General features: G+C 29.4%; 4 protein-coding genes across 4 annotated transcripts; 2 read left to right on the top strand and 2 right to left on the bottom strand.

Moving 5' to 3' along the window:
• Positions 1-25: 25 nt before the first annotated feature.
• Positions 26-2,796, top strand: LOC123264827 (ornithine aminotransferase, mitochondrial-like). The gene is made up of 3 exons (XM_044728342.1): positions 26-395; positions 1,539-1,869; positions 2,037-2,796. Exons 1-3 carry the CDS (start codon positions 28-30, stop codon positions 2,622-2,624), a joined length of 1,287 nt encoding a protein of 428 aa, XP_044584277.1. The 5' UTR covers positions 26-27; the 3' UTR covers positions 2,625-2,796.
• Positions 2,797-4,745: 1,949 nt separating this feature from the next.
• On the top strand, positions 4,746-7,883 carry LOC123264829 (ornithine aminotransferase, mitochondrial-like). Its single transcript, XM_044728344.1, has 4 exons — positions 4,746-5,296; positions 5,370-5,674; positions 5,750-5,950; positions 7,489-7,883. Exons 1-4 carry the CDS (start codon positions 4,915-4,917, stop codon positions 7,876-7,878), a joined length of 1,278 nt encoding a protein of 425 aa, XP_044584279.1. The 5' UTR covers positions 4,746-4,914; the 3' UTR covers positions 7,879-7,883.
• Positions 7,884-7,937: 54 nt separating this feature from the next.
• On the bottom strand, positions 7,938-10,410 carry LOC123264801 (zinc finger protein 665-like). The gene is made up of 4 exons (XM_044728293.1): positions 10,384-10,410; positions 10,131-10,299; positions 9,607-9,732; positions 7,938-9,537 (listed from the first exon to the last, which is right to left on the bottom strand). The coding sequence occupies exons 2-4, from the start codon at positions 10,281-10,283 to the stop codon at positions 7,975-7,977; spliced, it is 1,842 nt and encodes a 613-aa protein (XP_044584228.1). The 5' UTR covers positions 10,284-10,299; positions 10,384-10,410; the 3' UTR covers positions 7,938-7,974.
• Positions 10,411-11,516: 1,106 nt separating this feature from the next.
• LOC123264823 lies at positions 11,517-21,733 on the bottom strand. The gene is made up of 6 exons (XM_044728333.1): positions 21,182-21,733; positions 19,169-19,369; positions 18,922-19,100; positions 16,942-17,252; positions 16,638-16,873; positions 11,517-11,737 (listed from the first exon to the last, which is right to left on the bottom strand). Exons 1-6 carry the CDS (start codon positions 21,412-21,414, stop codon positions 11,563-11,565), a joined length of 1,335 nt encoding a protein of 444 aa, XP_044584268.1. The 5' UTR covers positions 21,415-21,733; the 3' UTR covers positions 11,517-11,562.
• Between the last annotated feature and the right edge of the window lie 24 nt (positions 21,734-21,757).

Genomic DNA, 21,757 nt, shown 5'->3' with positions numbered 1-21,757 from the left:
TGCAAGTTCAACATATACATTTTTAAAATGAATCCAATCGTCGCTGCTTTTCAATCTGGCTTACGGTACGGAAATAATTTAAAAATAGTTCAATTAAATTTTACACGAAGTATTACATCGCAACAAGTGTTTGACCGCGAAGACAAATATGGTGCTCACAATTATCATCCGCTACCTGTTGCGCTGTGCCGAGGAGAGGGTGTTTTCATGTGGGATATGGAGGGTAAGCGCTACTATGATTTTTTGAGCGCTTATTCGGCAGTTAATCAAGGACATTGTCATCCAAGAATTTACAAAGCTATGGTAGAGCAAGGTAAAAAGTTAACTTTGACCTCACGGGCTTTTTACTCGGATGTTCTTGGAGAGTTTGAGGAATTTATAACAAAATTATTTGGGTAAGTTTTTTTTTTTTTTTTTCAAATTTTTCTCAAATTAATTTATTAGTAATGAAAATAAAAATAATACTAAAATTAGCCGACGTTCAATAATTTTTGTATTTTTTCAACAATTTAATTGCAAGTAAAAAGATACTTAAAACAAATTGCACGCATCATTTTTCAAATCTTCTACATGGGAAATTTTTTCTTTTAATTTTTTTGTAATAATTTTTTCAATAAAAAAAATTATAAAAATTTTTAGATGTCGGCTAATTTAGTTTTCATAAATAAAATTAGCAGGCAGCTGACAATTTTTAGAATTTTTTTTATTAATAAAATAATTACAAAAAAATTAAAAGAAAAAATTGAACTTGTAAAAAATTTGAAATACTATACATTCAATTTTTTAAAAATATTTTTTTATTGCTAATTCAATTAATAAAAAAAAAAAATAAAAATCTTTCACTGTCGGCTAATTTTAGTTTCATTTATTAGTAAGGTAAAAGATCCAGTTACTGATCCTGGCCTAGTTGTTTGACGCAATTTTATTCTAATTAAAAAAATTAAATGTTCTCAAAAAACTAATTTTCTTAAAATTTATAATTCAAAAATTATATTTTTTAATTTATTAGAGTCAATTGTTTTTTTTTAATTAAAATAAAATTACAAGTGTCAATAACTAGGCCAGTGTCAAGAACTACGTCTTTTATCTTTTATTAATTTATTTTGGGATGAAAATTAATGTAACAGATATTTAATATTTTTTAGAACTTTTTTTAGCAAATAAATTATGACAAAAAAAATAAGAAAAAAAATTATGAAAATTAAGTTAGTCGTCACTAAAAAATTTTTGATTTTTTTAAAATTAAAAATTAGAACTAAAAAATTATTTTTTAAAAATTCCACGGATAATTTTAAAAATTTTCTACATGTAAAAATTTTTGTTCTAATTTTTTAAAAATTATTTTTCAATAAAAAAAAAATTCTAAAAATTCTTAGATGCCGGCTAATTTAATTTTCATAAAAAATTCACATGTAGAAATTTAAAAAAATTAAAAATGCATTTTTTAAAAAATAATTTTTTAGAATTAATTTAATTGTTAAATAAAATTAAAAATTGGTCAAGTGACAGCTAACTTTAATGTCACTATTTTGGAACAGGTATGATAAATGGCTACCGATGAACACTGGAGTTGAAGGAGGTGAAACAGCTTGTAAATTAGCTCGTAAGTGGGCTTACAAAGTCAAAAAAATTCCAGACAATAGCGCCAAGATAATATTCGCTGAGAATAATTTCTGGGGAAGAACTTTGAGTGCAGTATCTTCTAGCACTGATCCGACTTGTTATTCCGGATTTGGTCCATTTATGTCCGGATTTGAGATAGTTCCTTACGATGATTTAATTTCACTTGAGAAAAAACTCAAGGATCCTCACGTTTGTGCTTTTATGGTTGAACCGATTCAAGGTGAAGCTGGTGTCGTTGTTCCTAAAGTAAGAATTTAATTTATAATATTTTATGCAATTTAAAAATTATTTTATCTCAAAATTGATAATAATTGCACGGAATTTTAATATTCTTATCAAAAAATTCATATCTTATTAAATATTTATCTCGTAATTTATCATTTGTTTGGAATTTATATTTTTTTTAATTGCAGGACGGTTATCTAAAAAGTGTAAGAGAGTTGTGTACAAAGTACAATGTATTGTGGATTGCTGATGAAGTACAAACAGGACTAGGACGAACTGGAAAACGTCTGGCCGTCGATCATGAAAATGTCAAGCCAGATATTTTAATTCTAGGAAAAGCTTTGAGCGGTGGCGTTTATCCAGTCTCCGGAGTGCTGGCCAACGACCCAGTGATGTTGAGTATTCAACCTGGAGAACACGGCTCCACTTACGGTGGAAATCCTCTGGGCTGTCGGATCGCTCTGGAAGCGATAAAAGTACTGGAAGAAGAAAAATTAGCCGAGAATGCCCAAAAACTCGGTGTGATTCTGCGAGAGGAGTTGAATAAATTGCCTAAAGATATTGTGACCTTGGTAAGGGGCAAAGGTCTCCTCAACGCAATTGTAATTGATAAAAAATTTGGCGCTATGGATATTTGCCTGAAATTTAAAGAACACGGGTTGCTTGCCAAGCCTACTCATGGTCATATAATTCGACTTGCACCGCCTCTTGTTATTAATGAGAGGCAAATTCATGAATGCTGTGAGATTATGTCTAAAGTTATTCTTAGTCTTTAAGCATTCATGTATTTACCAGTTCAGTGTATTGGTCTTTATAAATTTATACTTTTTTAAAGAGAATATCTTATTAAGTATTTTTATAACTGGCAGTTCACTAGGGTACTACTATCAATCTTTAAAGTATTGTTATTTATAATTCAAGAACTGTTAAGAGTGGTCTTTTATTATTTTGCACGACTCATGATGCGAAGCATCAGAGATTGCTTTACGATCGAAAAATTTGTTTTTCCTCGATTTCGCAACTATTTAATTAATTACACGGTTGATAATCTACGTAGTCTAATTAATTTGCGCAACATTCTATAGATAATTTAATGAAGATTAATTCTGTCACTGGTAAAAAATTAATTTAAAATAATGGAGCCAGAAAAAAATATCAAAATAGTTAAAAGAAAATTCGTGTTAATCAACTCAATTTTCCGTTCTTTTTTTATTAGCTTGGCATTCCCTTTGCGAAGATCTCCATTGAAGATGGTCATCTTATTTAGTGTTGTTTATTTTTTATTAACGAAAAACTAAAATCAATTAAAAAAATACACTCATTGCGCATGATCAGTTTAAAACATCGCGTAATATTTAAAATAAAAAAAAAATAGAAAACAAACAAAAAGTAGTAAATTGAAAAAGTACACGGAAAGAACAAGATGACACTGGATATCATCCCAGATTATACTCAGTGATATCTGTGGTGAAAAAAAATTTCAGATAGTACAGGGTGACGACTGAACACTAATTTCAAAATTCCCTAACTTTTCCCTGACCAAAAATAAAATTCCAGAATCTACAAAAAAATAATTGTTATTCAAATATTCGATATAATTGAAAATTATTTTAAAAATAATTTTTGTATGCTAGAATTCATATCTAATATCCAGAATTGAGTAAAAATTTGGAACTATAAATTATGTTATAATTTCTTGCAGATTTTCAACTATTCAAAAAAGATCAGTTTCTTTCGATTAAATGCTCATAACTTTTGAAAATACAATAATTGATATTATTATTATCATTAATCATTGAGAAGTTATGCTTCTTTTTTATTATTAATTATTCATACATTTAGTTTTTTTAATATTATTGATCACAAAAAAGAAGAAATATAAATTAAGAAATTATATAACATGAATTAATATTAAACATTATCTGCCGTACGATTTTTAGAATGCTATAGAAATAATTTATTATTTCTACAGCATTCTAGTTTATTTTTTAAAATAAACTAGAAATTTCCCTGACCCAAGTTAAAATTCCCTGACTTTTCACTGACTATTCCAGAAATTTCAAATTCCCTGACATTTTCAGGTTTTCCAGGCTTTCCAGGTCAATCGCCACCCTGTAGTAGCTAGAAAAATCCAGATTATACTGCGTGATATCTGGATTACACTCATTGTTTATAGCTAAATTTGTCATTAAAGACAAATTTGGGAACTGGGGAAATAAAGGATAAAGGGGGGAGGAGGAACCTTACTCGGTAGGAATTTTTCGGTAACCGAAAAAATAATTCAGACAGCCCAGACCGGGACTCGAACCCGGATCATTTGGTTACGCGCCAAAGGCTCTACCAGTTAAGCTATCCGAGACATTGTCCGTAACTACCATTCCGTCACCTAATAATTAAGTAATCTGGATTATACTAGCTACTATCTAAAATTTTTTTTCACTCAGTATAATCTGGGATGATATCCAGTGTCATCTTGTTCTTTCGGTGTATTTATTTAAAAAAAATAATAAAAATTGTTTTTTCAGAACATTAATTATGTTTTTTTTTTTATTTATCGATTGAATGAGCACAATGAGTCGTGTACTTTTGGATTTGCCAAACTTTTTTTTTTTTACTAAAATGATGAAATTCATGCAAAAATCAAATCTATGAATTATACGATGCAAAAATATACATACATGAATAAATAAATATTTTAAAATGATGTAAGACTTATTTATGCAGCAACCTAATTATTGATAGATTGTAAAAAATCAACTAAAAGATAAAATCTTATTTTCGATAAAATATATTGGTCAAAGATAATTTCTGTTGACAATCAGGCGCCTGGTTAATAATTTTTTAATCAACAGAGGTATCTTAAATATCAATTATTTTGATGCGTTTAATTTATAATCTTAATCTATACTTTTATTATCTACGAACATATAATTTCATATAAACAATTGAGATATACTTGGGAAGCTATAAATAAAAGCCTTTATCAATAAGAAGCTCAGATACTCATTGAACTCGGGCCACACAATTTATTTGAATTTAAATATAATAACTAGTTTAAATAAAACAATGCAGTCTTGGAAGCGTTGCATAATTTCGGGATCTCGAGATGCGAAACAAGTAAACCGATTTATTAGCACAGCGCAACAAGAGATAATTAAACGGGATGAACAGTTTGCTGGTCCGCACTTTAAACCCTTGCCGGTGGTTTTAGCTAAGGGTGAGGGTGCATTTTTGTGGGACATTGACAATAAAAGATACTATGATTTTCTCGCGGGGTTTTCGACCTGCAATCAAGGTCACTGTCATCCACGATTAGTTAAAGTAATGAGAGATCAATGTGGTAAATTACATCACGTTTCAAGAGCATTTTTCACAGAGCCGCATGGTGAGCTGGGAGAATATTTGACGCGACTATTTGGATTTGATAAATTTATCCCGATGAATACTGGTAATAAATACAAATTTTTTTAATTAAAATTAAAAAATAAAAAATTATTTCTATAAATAAATTTTATTTTCAGGAGTTGAAGCCGGAGATTTATCAATAAAATTAGCGAGGCGCTGGGGTTATCGCGTTAAGAAGATACCGAAAGATAAAGCAACAGTATTGTTTGCTAAAAATAATTTTTGGGGTAGATCAATAGCAGCAGCTTCAGCCTCCACTGAGCCTTTATGTTTCACGGACTTTGGACCTTTTGTACCTAACTTTGAAAAAATTCCCTACGATGATTTGACGGCGTTGGAAGAAGCCTTGAAGAGTAATCCCAATGTTTGCGCCTTTATGATGGAGCCTATTCAAGGCGAGGCTGGAGTTAAAATTCCTAAAGTAATTTTTTATAAATGATATTTATCAACAATTGATTTATTTATTTATTTACTTATTTTTTTGTCTTTTGAGTAGGATGGTTACTTAAAAGGTGTAAGAGATTTATGTACCAAGTACAATGTTCTCTGGATTGCTGATGAAGTCCAAACAGGTCTCGGTAGAACTGGGCGCCGACTAGCTGTCGATTATGAGAACCAAAAGCCAGATATTTTAGTTCTGGGTAAAGCTCTTTCCGGCGGAATATATCCAGTATCTGGAGCTCTTTCATCTAATGAGGTAAATAAGTTTATTTTTATTAATTAATAAATTAAATTATGTAATTTAATACTAAACTAGCAACCTTGCAGTCACTATGTGAATTCCGAGACTTGTGAACTATAGATAAATAAAATTTTGCTTTATTAAATAATGACTTTTGTTAAATTGCACTGTAATTTTTTAACTATTGACGTTTTTAAAGATATAAGCTCATCCCGATGTTACACTCATCAAGTGCTTTCATTTGAGTACCCACATGCATTTTTATATATTTTTCATATATACATATATATATAATACATATAAATATATGAAAAATTGATGTGGGTACTCAAATGAAAGGTCTTGATAAGTGTAACACCGGGATGAGCTTATATCTTTAAAAATGTCAATACTTCACACGACACAAGGTCATTTCTTAATTATGTTAAATTGCACTGTACTTTCTTAAATATTGAAATTTTTAAAGATATAAGCTTATCCTAATGTTATACTTATCAAGAGCTTTCATTTAAGTACCCACATGCATTTTGATATATTTTTCATATTTACATATATATATATAAATATATGAAAAATTGATGTGGGTACTCAAATGAAAGCTCTCGATGAGTGTAATGTCGGGGTGAGCTTATATCTTTAAAAGTGTCAATATTTTACAAGATTCAAGGTCATTTCTTAATTATGTATCTAGAGATAGAGCATTTTCGAATGCAGCCTAAATACTTATCATTATAAATTGACATGTTGATGAGTGTAATGTCGAAGTGAGCTTATATATTTAAAAATGTCATGAGTTGACAAAATACAATTAATTTTTTAATTATTGACATTTTTTGAGATATTAACTCATTTTTATGTTACACTTATTGAGACCTTTCATTTAAGTATCCACATGGCATTTTTTATATATTTTATATATATGGTATTTATGAAATATATAAATATATGAAAAAATTGATGTGGGTATTCAAATGAAAGGTATCGATGAGTGTAATGTTGGGGTGAGCTTATATCTTTAAAAATGTAAATATTTCACAAGATACAAGGTCGTTTCTTAAATATATTAAATTGCACTGTACTTTCTTAACTATTGATGTTTTTAAAGATTTAAACTCATCCCGATGATACACTCATTAAGAGCTTTCATTTGAATACCCACATGCATTTTGATATATTTTTCATATACATATATATATAATATATATAAATATATGAAAAATTGATGTGGGTACTCAAATCAAAGGTCTCTATGAGTGTAATGTCGGGATGAGCTTATATCTTTAAAAATGTCAATAGTTTGCAAGATTCAAGGTCATTTCTTAATTATGTATCTAGAGATAGAGCATTTTCGAATATAGCCTAAATACTTATCATAATAAATTGACTATCTGTGAGAATGAAATGAAACCTTGAAAAGGCATAAATTCAAGTCAAGACTTTTGCAATGACATTAAATATCACTAAAAAAAACCGATTTTATCATATGACTATCCTGAATACAAAATTTTTCTTATTCTCCTAATAATATAGATTTTATTTACTTTAAATAATAGATAACTTGTCAGCTGGACGCTGGTTCCCATGGAAGTACATTTGGAGGAGGTCCTTTGGCTTGTGCAGTAGCTCTAGAGGCGGTTAAAATTCTTGAAGAAGAAAAACTCGCAGAAAATGCTGCAAGACTTGGAAAAATAGTTAAAGAAGAGTTGGAGAAGATTCCGAAAGACATTGCTGGTGAATTCAGAGGACGGGGATTACTCTGTGGAATCCAAATTAATAAAGAGTTTGCAAATGGATGGGATGTTTGCTTAAGACTGAGAGACAACGGTGTACTCTCGCGACCCGCTCACGGACAATTTTTAAGAATTTCTCCGCCTTTGGTTATCAAAGAAGATCAACTTAGAGAAGGACTTGAAATTATTAAAAATACTTTGCTCAATTATTAAAAACTTTTTTTTGGTTAAAAAAATATCTTTTCTTCTTATAAAAATTTATATTCTTCTTAAAAATGTAGTTAAAAAATTTTTAACAATAAAAAAAAATCAAGTAACATCATTATGTTTTTTTAAATGTCTTTTAAGACTGAAAGCCTGAGTAAACATTTGATCACACTGCATACATTTGAAATTTTTAACTGACGTATGTAAATTAACATGTCTTTTTAAATGTGATGACAATTTAAACCTTTTACCGCATAATCGACACTGATAAGGTCGTTGATTGTCATGAGAAGCTTCATGATTTTTTAAGTGACTAGATTGTGAAAAAGCTTTATTACATAATTTACACACAAATGGCTTAACTTTAGTGTGTATTCTCAAGTGTTCTTTGTAATTACCCTTTTCACTGAAAGACTTGCTACAATACTCGCACTTGTGGATTTTTATTCCCTTGTGAATTCTCATATGAACTTTAAGATTATACTTTTGACTAAATACTTTATCACAAATTTCACAGTTAAATAAATCTTTTCCACTGTGTAATTTTAAATGTAGCCGTAAATTTTTTTTTATACGAAATTTTTTGCCACAAATTGAACACTCGAATTTTTCTGAATTCAAGTCAATATTCCCATTATTTTTAATCTTATTTTTATTATTAATACTGTGAGTTTTTAAATGTTCTACCAAATAAGAAGGATAAGAAAAAGTTTTTTGACAAACATCACACCTATGAACGTTAGCTCCAGTATGTAATCTCATATGAGCGTTTAATTTACTCTTTGAAGTGTAAGCTTTGTCACAATTGACGCACCGAAATGGTTTTTCGCCAGTATGAGACAATTCGTGAGTTTTTAATTTCGATTTTTGCGCAAAAGTTTTATTGCATGTCAAGCACTTGTGCTTTTTATCAAGCTCATGTTCAGAATTAATTTGTACAGGCAAATTTCCATTACTTGCTAAATTTTCTTCATTGTTCAGTTGATCAGAAAATCTCGGAAATGAAATAATGTGATCTGATAAATTAGAGGAAGAATTTTGTATCTCCAAATTTGTGCTCACTAAATTGTTGCTTGTTGGGTCAGACGCAAGGTTTAAATTTTCGGAATAATTGAAGTCAATTGATGGATTGTGTCGCGGATAAGCAAGATCAATTGCCTGAAAACTCAAATTTTCCGCAATCGGATTAGAATCATCTCCAATTTCTATGCTGTCGCAAGAAGTGTCTTCATTATTAGCACAGTGAGATAAATTATGACTGATCAGTTGATTTCTGTCAGGAAATGTGTGGTTACATAGAGAGCAATGAAGAGCGCATGCTGGTCTGTCATTTTTTCTTGATAATTCTGCTGCTGGCAATGGACTTAAACTTGGTCTACTTAAATTGACAATTGATTCATGATTATTGTCAATTACCGATGAACTTTCTGAATTAAAGTACGGATTTTGTTCCTCGACGATGTGCATGTGCGAAAGAGAACCCGCGTCTGGAGCAAAAGGATTGTGCAAGCGACTGTGAGTTTGTAATTCTTGATAGTTCATAAACACAGCACCACAGTCGCTGCATTTTAGTGTTTTTTGAGAGCTTTCTATAGGAGTTAATCCGTGATTCTGCTGATACAATTTGCAGCCTGATACAGTAGTATAATTTGCGAGTCCTGAAACCTAGTGATAATATTCAAAGTTATTAAAGACATGTGTAATTATTATTTTACAATAGATTAATAAAATTACCCGCGCTGCTGCTTGTCGCAATGCTCTGTCAGCTGCTCGGCACTGCTCTCGAAATAAAAGAGCTGACTCTGCTCTTGTCACGCAGCGGTCGCATAATTTTTCCGGCAATCCATCTCCCTGCCACACCTGAATCAAATTTAAGGATTTATTAGCAATTTTATTTATTGCTTTTGTTATTTAAAAATTATATTTCATTATTTAAAAATTATATTGGTCCATAACAATTAAAATTGTTATGGACCAATAAATAGAATTGCGGATTTAGTTAATTATCACTGTACTGAGTTAGATTAATTTCGGTGGTTCACTCTCCTCCTTTACATCTAATGTAAAAAACTTATTACTAACTTATTACTCCATTAGTCTATTAGTTTGGGCAATAATTTCTTATTTTTATATTTTTTCTAGTTCATGCACAAAAATGATGCTATCTAATCATTTAATTATTTAATTTTGTAAAAATCTTATATGTATACAGCCGATCGGCGTTTATTCTATTTGAAATAAATAAATAAATAAATTACCTCTAAACAAGACAAAGATCGTAATTTCGCAGCAAGTGACGTCTCAGCTGGACCAACAAATAGACAAATCATTTTTTTTCCATCTTCTCTTAAACAAGTTCGACATAGTTTACTGATATTTTCACTATCTATTTGTTTTGTAACAATAAACATTGTTGAAATTTTACATCTAATTTATGGTTAAGGTATTGAATGGAGTGAAAATTTTTTAATTAAAATTAATTAATCAAATACTGAAAACATAATCAAATACTTGTCATTATTTATTTTGTGGTTTATGTATATTAATGTAAACAGTCAAATTCGGAATGTCACTATTCTCCACAATAGTAATACAATAATAAAAATAATATATCTGACAAGTTTAATTTTATATCGCTAGATGGCGCTATAACATCGTTTATCACGTCCAGTTTTTAGTTAAAATTAGAATTTAATTTACGCGCGCAAGCGCGCGCCTCATATTTATTGTCATGATATATTTGTGTGTCGTTTATGTATATTATATTCACTTTCAACCAATCAGAATGAGAATAATTATTTTCGACCAATCACATCACGAATAGATTGGTTTCACATACATTTCATCTCAATTTTATTATGGGACTAGAATTTAAATTTGCGCGCGCAAGCGCGCACCTGACTATAGAGTTTGCATATATTTTCATGCTTATGATATATTCGACCAATCACGTTACGAATAGTTTGCTTACATGATATATTTTCATATTTTTCATCTAAATTATAAAAGTGGACTAGAATTTGAATTTGCGCGCGCAAGCGCGCGCCTGACTGTAGCATTTGCATATATTTTCATGCTTATGATATATTCGACCAATCACGTTACGAATAGTTTGATGCCACATACATTTCATCTCAATTTTATATTAGGATTTTATATTAGGATTATTTATATTAGGATTATAGGATGTATTCCTCTTGAGCTTACAAAAAAACTTCATGTAAAAATTAATGATGCTTATAAAAAATTATGAGACGTATGATGATTCTTAAGATTTTTTTTCAACAAATAAATTATTATAAAAAAAAAATCCACATGTGAAAATTAAAAAAAAAAATCAGTGGAAATTTTTAAAAGCATTTTTTTTACTATAATTGATTTGATATAAGAAATCAAAAAAATGACAGTTGTCAGTTAATTTTTATAATTTCGCCGACGTTTCTAATTTTTTATTTATTTAATTAGAACTAAAAAATATTTTTTTTAAATTGCACTTATAGTTTTTTAAGTTTTTTACAAATGACATTTTTTTTTATTGATTTATAATGATTTTTTCAATGAAAAAAAAATTATAAAAATTTTTAGATGTCGGCTAACTTAATTTCATACTTCAGTTGTTTCAGTTGCATAAAAATTAAATTTATATAACAGAAAAAATTTTTTAATTGTTTGCAGTTATGATAAAAAAACTTATTTCCTTCTTCGCCGACGACGTTTGGTTCTCTCACCGAGCAAATCACACTCCGGATAAAGTGCAGAACAGTCAGATCCACCCAATCCAAGAATTGACGCTTTAATCGAGTCAAACATTGCAATCCATGTTTTTTGTTTTAAAATTTGACCTGATATCCAACTTGTGCCCAAACTGTAATAAAATATTTACAATGTCATTACTCATACACTAAAAAAAGCGGTGTTAAAATGGACTCATTTTAACACCGCTATGTAACACCTGTGTATTAACACCGGTGTAGCGGTGCTCTTTTGCGGTGTTAAAAATTAGGTGTTAAACCGGTGTAATATTGGTGTAACCGGTATAATACCGGTGTAACAGTAGAATAAATTTACACCGTATCGGAGTATAAATATTACATGATCCATAAAACACGATTAATATTCAATATTTATCAAAATGAGACAAGTAATAATTATTTAAGAATTTTCAATTTATAAAATTACGCAGAAATCGATTTAATGAATGTTATACAAGTTAAATAATATTTACAATATTAAACGTTTAAAAACAATATAATAATTATTTTCATCGTAACCATGATGTTTCTCACGATATAATGGATGTTTTAAACATGACAAATCTACAGCTGTGCAAAAATGAATTATCTCCATGAAAATCATTTAAAAACGTTCAAAATTGTCGTAAAATTGTTCTAAAAATGTTTCAAATTTGTTGTAAAAACACTCTAAAACTGTCCAAGAAATGTTTCAAAATTGTTTCAAAAATATCCGAAAAATGTCTCAAATATATTCAAAATTTTTTCTCAAATAGTTAAAAAAATGTTTTAAGATTATTCAAAAAAGGTTCCACATAAGATTTAAGGACAAAATTTCAACGAAATTGCTTCAAATAAATTGCATTGATTCTAAAATTATCTTAGAAGTATTCCGAAAATATTAGAAAAAATTAGGAAAACGGTTGACCCTAAAGGCCATCCCTGCAACTTCCCGCTAATTCCGTTAATACCTGGCCGCTTTTTTGAGCTCTTCGAGCTCAAAAGTACAATCTGTGTGTTGTTTTAAGCTCTCCGAGCTCAAAAAGATACCTTTTCTATGCTTTAGAGCTCTTTGAGCTCAAAAGTCTGATAGAAGTTTCATAGAACACTATTTTTTGAATGTTCATACCGCAATAACTTTTGAATGAATGAACCGATTTTTACGCGGTTGGCGGCATTCTACGTAGTTTTTTAAGCCTTATAACTAATTTCTAAGTTTCAATTGGTCAAACTAGAAATTTCGGAGTAACTCTGAAAAAACACTTTTTTCGGTTTTCTTTCGTTCACGATATCTCTCGAACGAATCAACCGATTTCGACCGGATTGGCGGCGATCGACGTGGTTTTTCAAGGTTGAGAGCTGATTAGTTTTTGGAATCGATCGGTTGAGCCGTTTAAAAGTTATCCCAAAAAAACCACTTCAGAAAAAATTTTTTTTCCTACTTTTTTTTAGATTTCTCCAAATTTCTCAAAATCTATCGGTCCGAATCGGTTCAAATTAACAGGAAATCTAAGTTTGGCGAAGCCCTTTCGAATGGCACCAACCGCGATGAAATCGGTTCAACCGTTCAAAAGTTATAAGAGGTTTACATACTTACACACACACACACACACACACATACATACAGACATAGTGACACCCTCGCGGGAATAGTCAGGAAAACTTCCTAGGACCTCAAAACGTAGAGATCTGATGAAAACTCGATTTTCGAAAAACGGGGTAAAACCAATAACTTCCCGATTTTTGAAAATTTTCAATTTTCTTAACGGGAAGTTAAAAATACTTAAAAGTTATGAAATGATTACTAGAATCCATTATTTTAGAGTTTCCGATTATCTATATGATGTCCTAAAATTGTCCTTTAATAATGGTGTTAAAGTAACACGGATCGAAAATTTACACCGAGAGAATTTCACAGCATTATTTCACACTACACGGCCGTGTAAAGTGCTCTGGATCCATTTTTACATCGAAATTTTTTACAGTGTATTTATTTTAATCAAAAATTTTTATCTACTTAATATATTATTATTTTAAACTTTCTAAATTAAATATTAACTTTTTTTGGTTATTTATCTTTAATTATTAAACATAAAAAGTTTAATTATAAAAATTGTGTTGGTTAAAATATTATCAACACCGGAAAATTTATAACACCGATTTAACACCGAAAAAAAATATTTACACCGCAACCGGTGTTACTGCTACACCGATTTCGGTGTTGAATTTAACACCGGAATTTTTAACACCGTACACCGCATGGACTCACACCGGTTTTTTTTTTTTTTACAGTGTACGGTAAACGGATGAATTGTAAATAATTATTTTTCCGGCTATAATAATAATTTTTCTTTTAGTTTTAAAAACTTATTCGGACGAATAGTACATCCAAATTAATTAACTTAAGTTATTTCTGATTAAAAATAATGTTTAAAAAATAATAGTCTATGATTTTTATCGTTTAGCAATTGTCTTCTGAAAAAAAAAAAAAAATAAATAAATAACTGTCATTCGAATTTGAAAATTTTTACAATTAAAATAAAAAAACGACTTATTATGGGTAATTATAATTTATATGAAAATTAATACATTTTAAATACTAAGTCTTTTTTCATTCATAGATGACGATGAAGAAATAGAGGTAGGAGGTAAAGTAAATGATGATTAAAAGAGAAGAAAAAAAATTAGACAAACGGTTGACCCTGAAGGCCATCCCTGCAACTTCCCGCACTAATAATTGCACTAATAATTGCTCTTCGAGCTCAAAAAAACAACTTATGTCTTATTTTGAGCTCTCCAAGCTCAAAGAGATAGTCTTTCTATACTTTTGACATAGAATTTAATTTCACATAACTTCACACTAATAGATTTATTTATAGTTAAAAAGATTTGTTAATATTTAACAAATCATTTATTAGAAGCCATTTGTTAGGCCTTAACAAATATTTCTTAGTATTTAAAAAGATTTATTAATACTTAATAAATGAATATCAGATTTATTGAATACAAACAAATCATTTTGAATACTAAGAAATATTTATTTAACATTAAAAAATGGTCTCTAATAAATGATTTGTTAGCTATTAACAAATATTATTTAATACAAATAAATCCTTCTATCAGTGCAGTCAATTCGTTCAAGAGATATCATAAACGAAAGAAAACCGAAAAGTGTTTTCTGCACATAACTTCACATAATTTCATATAATTTCACATAATTTCAGCCAGTTCGTTTAAGAGATATCATGAACGAAAGAAAACCGAAAAGTGTTTCCTGCACATAACTTCACATAATTTCACATAATTTCACATAATTTCAGTCGATTCGTTCAAGAGAAATCATGAACGAAAGAAAACCGAAAAGTGTTTCCTGCACATAATTTCACATAATTTCAGTCGATTTATTTAAGAGATAACTTCACATAATTTCAATCAATTCGTTCAAGTGTTTTTTCCACATAACTTCACATAACTTTACATAATTTTGCATAAGTTCACATAACATTTCTTTTCGGATCGTTTTTGATGAGATAGTATAATTTTTAGACTTTTGAGCACGAAGAAGCATAGAAAAGCTATCTCTCCAAGCTCGGAGAGCTCAAAATAATACATAAATCGATCCAAAAAAAATAGGAAAACGGTTGACCCTGAAGGCCATCCCTGCAACTTCCCGCTAATTTCATACTTAGGCGCTTAAAATTGCATCAATGACGTTTTTGAGCTCTTCGAGCTTCAATGACAATTAAGAATGCTAGAAATAAAGGAATCAAAAAGTATATTAAACCAACACTTTTATACTACCGAATCAAATATTCATGTCTCCATGGCGGGGAAAAATTTAACTCTAAATCAAAAGGAATACGCAAGGTTTTTACATTCCAGAAACAATGCCCTTCTACTTTTTCAGTTAAGGTGAACGATAATGGAGAACAATTTATTGTTACTAAAGTAAAAACGGTACACAACCACATTACTAATAAAAACCTAGCTCGCTATTACCCGAAATTGAGAAGACTTGATAATAGTGATAAGGATAAAGTAGCTGAATTATTAGATCTTGACGCTAACCGTGTTAAAGTTAAAACTTCCGTTCAATTTAATAAAGCCAGCCAAATATTTATATAATTATTAGCATAAAAAATTCTGAAAAATTAATTATATTATGACCTTGAAATTAGTTGTCATCTATCAATTTTAAAAAGTTTTTATAACTAATCAATTACAATAAAAAAATGTCTTAAAAAATTTCCACTAGGAATTTTTTTTATAATAATTTCATTGCTACACAGAAAAAAAAGTTCACTTGAGCCAAGAAAATACTGTTCTTCTTAATTAATTAAAAAAATTTTTTTTTGAAACAAGAAATTTCACTTATTCTAACAAAATTAATTCTCTTGCTTTAAGAAATACGTATCTTGATTTAAAAAAATTTATTTGTCAAGAAAATCTTTTTGTTTTGAGAAAATTCAGCCTCTTGCTCCAAAAAATTTAGTTCTTGATAGAAGTAAATTTTCTTGTCTTGAGAAAATTTCTCTCTTGCTCCAAAAAATTATATATAAAGATAGAAGTAAATTTTCATTAATATTTTTATTGATTAACATGTCAAATGGGAAGATCAAATAATATTGAATCATTTTTTTTTCATTCAATATGTATAATTGCACGCTAAAATAATATAAAATGGGTATCAAATATTCAAGAGAAAAATTTTTTCAAGGTGAGAAAATTTTTTTCTCAGCTAAAGTAGGTGGCGCTGCTTCTCTAAAGTATCTAAAAATCTTGATCAAATATAAAAATTTATTGTATCAAGTATTTATGATAATTTGAATTAAGAAAAAATGACTTCCATCAAGAATAGAATTTCTCGAAAAATTTTTACTTCGGCCAACACAACTTCGGTCTTCCTTCAGGCAGGGGAAAATTTTCTTGAGCCAAGAATTTTGTTCTCCAGTCAAGAAATTTTTCTTTCTGTGTATAAAATTATAAAAAAATTTCTAATGCCTGTCAACTTCAGTGTCATATTATATTTTATACCTCCAAATTGGTAGCCATAATCGTTGACTACTTGCTGTTTGTACAGAGTGTCTGTTATCTCTGCAAAGAGTCCATCGAAGACAACGACCCGAGTCACTGTTAGCAACCATAATTGCTTCAATAGACTGAAGAACTCTATGAGAAAGCTCGTTCAATTCTGCATTGCTGTGATGCGGTGAAGCGTTTCGTCTAAATCTTATTGGATCTTCGGTTACAACTGTCGTGGTTGCGGAATTCTTTTCAAAAAATTTTTCATATTAGATTAAATTAATTAAGACAATACCTGTAAGGTATCAATAGTTACTGTAATTGCCATGAGAAGTTGGATAATGAACAATCCAAAAGCCAAAAATGCCAAGGCAGTCAGCGCTATTTCGAAAAAATCTTTTATTGATAAATCTCCCTTGGATTTGTGATGCGGAGCTTTAGGCCAGTATTCTTCTTCCTCAAAGTGGCTAGGGGCGTGATAATGATGTTCTTCGTGAATCACCGGGACGACATCCTCATGGTGAAAATGATGCGGGGGCGGAGGAGGAGGGTGATGTGGGGAAGAATGATGATGTGGAGGGCCACTGTGACTGTAATAATGCCCAGTTGGAGAAGAGATAACGTCATCTGGTGAATAATACACTGTTAATAGAGTATATTAAATATATAAATATATATATATATGGGTGATTCTCTGTAAGGATGTTTTGTGCTGTCCCAGACATTTTTTTATTAGAAAAATTGTTATTTTGTTAGTAAAAAAAATTTATTACGAAAGTAAAAAAAACATTTCTATTTGGAGCATTGGAAACTAAAATGAAATAAATTTTGTTTTTTTTGCTATAAATTCGTAAACCACCGAAATAACAGTCCTCTGGGCTGTCCCATTCCCAAGATTAAAACTTTAAGATTAAATTTTAAGTTATTCGTCCATAATATATAATTTGGTCCATAATTTTTATAAACTTAATTAGTTAACTAACAATCTTCTTTAATAAAAAGTACCGAAAATTAATTTGTTTCATTAAATTCATTAAACCAAAGTTTGTCCCAGGCATTTTAAGAACAGTCCCCTGCCAGAAGTTCAAAGCCAAAAAAAAAATCCAGCGTGTTATTTTACCTTTTGTAAGGTTTATAAAGATCTAACTAGCCTTGAGTTAATAATCATAAGGGTGTTAGCGCTTTATCGCCATTTTATTTAGTGTCAAAGCACCGTTCGTGCTGGAAATATGTATCTGGGCCACTTCAAAACTCAGTCCCTGGCAACTATTTTTATTCATAATTTATTTGTAAAATTGGATCCATAAGTCTTAATATTATTCTAATTAATGTAAACATTCATTGAGAACTTGAAAAGTTGAATGTATTGAAATAGTTTGCTTGATTTTTCTCAATTTGATAAAAAAAAAACAGTCCCCTGTCATTTTATATGCACGGAAAAAAGTAAACTGTAATATTCACTCGGATTCCGGTTAATTTTTATAGTTTCAAACAGTAAAGCAGACATCAGGGTGGCAAAAATATAAATATTACAGAACTTAGTGTAGAAAGTATAAAAGCCACAATTTATAATTTAATATCCAAAATAAGTGATTAGTAGCTGTCATTATAGTAAATAACGACTCTTTCATCTTAAAAAATTACAGTTTCAAACAGTAAAAATTACCATTTCAATATATAGTCCATATTATGAAGAGAAGGGGAACTTAGATGAAAGAGAAGGGGGTCCCACTCTGGGAGAATTTAACATTTGAAACAGTAAAAATTATACTTTTAAAATATACATTTTACCAGCCCAAGCAAATCAATAATTACAGTTTGATTTTTAGCGTTGCGTTTGAAAAATTTACCATTTTACTTTGTAAATATTGACGTTGCTTGTATTAGAAATTTACTAACTTTATTTTATACTTTTTACATATCATAAGATCATTTTTTAGGTACGAAATGATAAATATCAAAGTCTGAATTCTTAATTATTATATTTTAACATTTTAGACATTTACATGGCGAATTTTACTGTTTGAAATTGTAATTTTTAGCAGTTGATCATTACTTATTATAAATCGACTGTTATTTATTACAGTTTACTTTTTTCCGTATGGCAAAAGATACACAAATATCGAAAAAGCAAAAATTAAATCGGCTGTTTATTTATTATGATTAAGCTGATAGTTTTGTAGCCCTTGTTAATTTTTTTTTTCTAATAAAATCAAAAATAATTTGGTCGGACAATTTTGTACAGATTTAAAACGTCCTTATAGAAAATCACCCATATATTTTTTTTTTTAGATACCATAATCAGAAGAATCGTAGTGTGGACTAATCTTATCAGGAAAAACTGGCGCAGGCATTGCGTAGCCCGTTACTTCGCCGTCAAATTCTTCGATTCCGTGGACGTAAGTTTGTCCGAATTTTTTAGATATTTTATTTTTCGGAGCATAATGGCGGTAGACGTCATTCAAAGTGGTAGTTCTTTGGATTTAATATAAAAGGTTTTAAAAATCAAATATTATATTACTGATAAATATAAAGTAACTTACCTCTGAAGCCAGTCTTTGTATTTACTGCTACCCTCATCAGATAGCATCTTGTCATGGACCGTCACATTGTCATCTCCTAAAAAATCAGGCATTGAATTTGAAGAGGTTGAATCTTGACGTCGTTTAACGCGTATCGATCTCATGTCTTGGAATATCCCTTCAGCCATAAAGCCGTGACACAAATATTCATTCATCCTTTTCCTGTTAAATTTATTTATAATTAACAGTCCTAAAAATTCACAATTATCAACTAACAATCTTGCAGTCACTATGTGACTGCCGTGACTTGTGAACTATAAATAAATAAAATTTTGCTTTATTAAATAATAACTTTTGTTAAATTGCACTGTATTTTTTTAACTATTGACGTTTTTAAAGATATAAGCTCATCCCGATGATACACTCATCAAGAGCTTTCATTTGAGTACCCACTTGCATTTTGATATATTTTTCATTTATATATATATAGTATATATATATATATATATATATATATATATATATATATATATATAAATATATGAAAAATTGATGTGGGTACTCAAATGAAAGGCCTTGATGAGTGTAACATCGGGATGAGCTTATATTTTTAAAAATATCAATAATTAAGAGATGACCTCGTATCTTGTCAACTACTGACATTTTTAAAGATATAAGCTCATCTTGATGTTACACTCATCTAGAGCTTTCATTTGAGTACCCACATGCATATTTATATATTTTTCATATATACATTTATATAATACATTTATATAAATTGTGGGTACTCAATACTATACATGTGGGTACTCAAATGAAAGGTCTCGATGAGTGTAACATCGGGATGAGCGTATATCTTTAAAAATGTCAATAATTAAGAAATAACTTTGTATCCTGTGAACTATTGACATTTTTAATGATATAAACTCATCCCGATGGTACACTCATCAAGAGCTTTCATTTGAATACCCACTTGCATTTTGATATATTTTTCATATATACATATATATAATATATATAAATATATGAAAAATTGATGTGGGTACTCAAATGAAAGGCCTTGATGAGTGTAACATCGGGATGAGCTTTTATCTTTCAAAATGTCAATAATTAAGAAATAACTTTGTATCTTGTGAACTATTGACATTTTTAATGATATAAGCTCATCTTGATGTTACGCTCATCAAGAGCTTTCATTTGAGTACCCACATGCATATTTATATATTTTTCATATATACATTTATATAATACATATAAATATATGAAAAATTGATGTGGGTACTCAAATGAAAGGTCTTGATGAGTGTAACATCGGTATGAGCGTATATCCTTAAAAATGTCAATAATTAAGAAATAACTTTGTATCCTGTGAACTATTGACATTTTTAATGATATAAGCAGATCCCGATGGTACACTCATCAAGAGCTTTCATTTGAATACCCACTTGCATTTTGATATATTTTTCATATATACATATATATAATATATATAAATATATGAAAAATTTATGTGGGTACTCAAATGAAAGGTCTTGATGAGTTCAACATCAGGATGAGCTTATATCTTTGAAGATGTCAATAGTTTTCAAGATACAAGGTCATTTCTTGATCATGTATCTGAAGATAGAGCATTTTCAAATGCAGCCTAAATACTTATCATCATAAATTTACCATTGATGAGAATGATATGAAACCTTGAAAAGACACAATTCCAGGTTAAAACTTCAAAGTAAAAAATTTTTTGTCATTGTGTGAAGTGTAAAAATTTTTGTGTAGAATATTACACTCTAGTGTGTAGAATTTCACATTCTCATGTGTCGATTTAACACACTAGAATGTGGAATTAATATTAGTTTGTGTAAAAACAGTCAGTAACACAAATATTTGTATCAAATTTGACGAAAACTTTTTTACTGTGTTCCAACGATATCAAATTTGATCATAAAAATCCATTTTATCGTATAAATACACTGGCTACAAAATTTTGCTTATTCTCTTAATAATATAAATTAAGATTATGACAGTTGAAAATACCTGTGATAATTCATCTGGTTAAACGCCGCTTCATATGTCCCATTGATTGTTTCTTGAACTCCACTTTTAACATTTTTATTTCCGTTTAAACTTGATAGTAAAAAACTTCCCGGGAGAAGATCCGCTGACAGGATATCTTCCTGACTAACACAAAAATCGTCACCGTCGTAATAACACTCGTCTTCCAGACTGTTGGTAGTAAATATAAACATAAAAATAAATAAAATAAACATTTTTTATTAAAAAATAAATTTATTATTTCAGTGCGAATTAAAGGAACTTTCTTCAGAAGAGTACTGTTAACAGTGAGCTACTCCCGTTAAAGAGACATCACTGACACGCTGGTGATTGTAATAATTGTTTTGTCCTCTGGATAATCACTGTCACCGTAACTGGACTTTACATAAATACAAACAGTAAGATACTTTTAAAATGACATTTTAAGTACGTTAATAAAATATTTTTTGATATTGGTTTATTTTTAGAATCAATAATGATGAATAATCTGAATAAGCATAGGGACAAAAAATTAATTCATAATCCCCTTACACTCTTTTCAGATCCGAGACCAATCAA

Source organism: Cotesia glomerata, linkage group LG5, assembly GCF_020080835.1.
Source record: "Cotesia glomerata isolate CgM1 linkage group LG5, MPM_Cglom_v2.3, whole genome shotgun sequence".
Lineage (NCBI taxonomy): Eukaryota > Metazoa > Arthropoda > Insecta > Hymenoptera > Braconidae > Cotesia > Cotesia glomerata.
The sequence above is the reverse complement of the archived record's forward strand: the minus strand, read 5'-3'. Positions and strand labels throughout refer to the sequence as shown.

Bases quoted from the DNA above. Each gene is read 5' to 3' on its own strand.
- LOC123264827 (XM_044728342.1), top strand. From the start codon at position 28: ATGAATCCAATCGTCGCTGCTTTTCAATCTGGCTTACGGTACGGAAAT. The intron at 396-1,538 runs GTAAGTTTTTTT...ATTTTGGAACAG, and splicing joins TTTATAACAAAATTATTTGG to GTATGATAAATGGCTACCGA. The intron at 1,870-2,036 runs GTAAGAATTTAA...TTTTAATTGCAG, and splicing joins CTGGTGTCGTTGTTCCTAAA to GACGGTTATCTAAAAAGTGT.
- LOC123264829 (XM_044728344.1), top strand. From the start codon at position 4,915: ATGCAGTCTTGGAAGCGTTGCATAATTTCGGGATCTCGAGATGCGAAA. The intron at 5,297-5,369 runs GTAATAAATACA...TTTTATTTTCAG, and splicing joins ATTTATCCCGATGAATACTG to GAGTTGAAGCCGGAGATTTA. The intron at 5,951-7,488 runs GTAAATAAGTTT...TTTAAATAATAG, and splicing joins GAGCTCTTTCATCTAATGAG to ATAACTTGTCAGCTGGACGC.
- LOC123264801 (XM_044728293.1), bottom strand. From the start codon at position 10,283: ATGTTTATTGTTACAAAACAAATAGATAGTGAAAATATCAGTAAACTA. The intron at 9,733-10,130 runs GTAATTTATTTA...AATTTGATTCAG, and splicing joins GATCTTTGTCTTGTTTAGAG to GTGTGGCAGGGAGATGGATT. The intron at 9,538-9,606 runs GTAATTTTATTA...TATTATCACTAG, and splicing joins TGCGACAAGCAGCAGCGCGG to GTTTCAGGACTCGCAAATTA.
- LOC123264823 (XM_044728333.1), bottom strand. From the start codon at position 21,414: ATGTTTATTTTATTTATTTTTATGTTTATATTTACTACCAACAGTCTG. The intron at 17,253-18,921 runs GTATCTAAAAAA...ATTATTCACCAG, and splicing joins CTACGATTCTTCTGATTATG to ATGACGTTATCTCTTCTCCA. The intron at 16,874-16,941 runs GTAACTATTGAT...TTTTTTGAAAAG, and splicing joins AACTTCTCATGGCAATTACA to AATTCCGCAACCACGACAGT.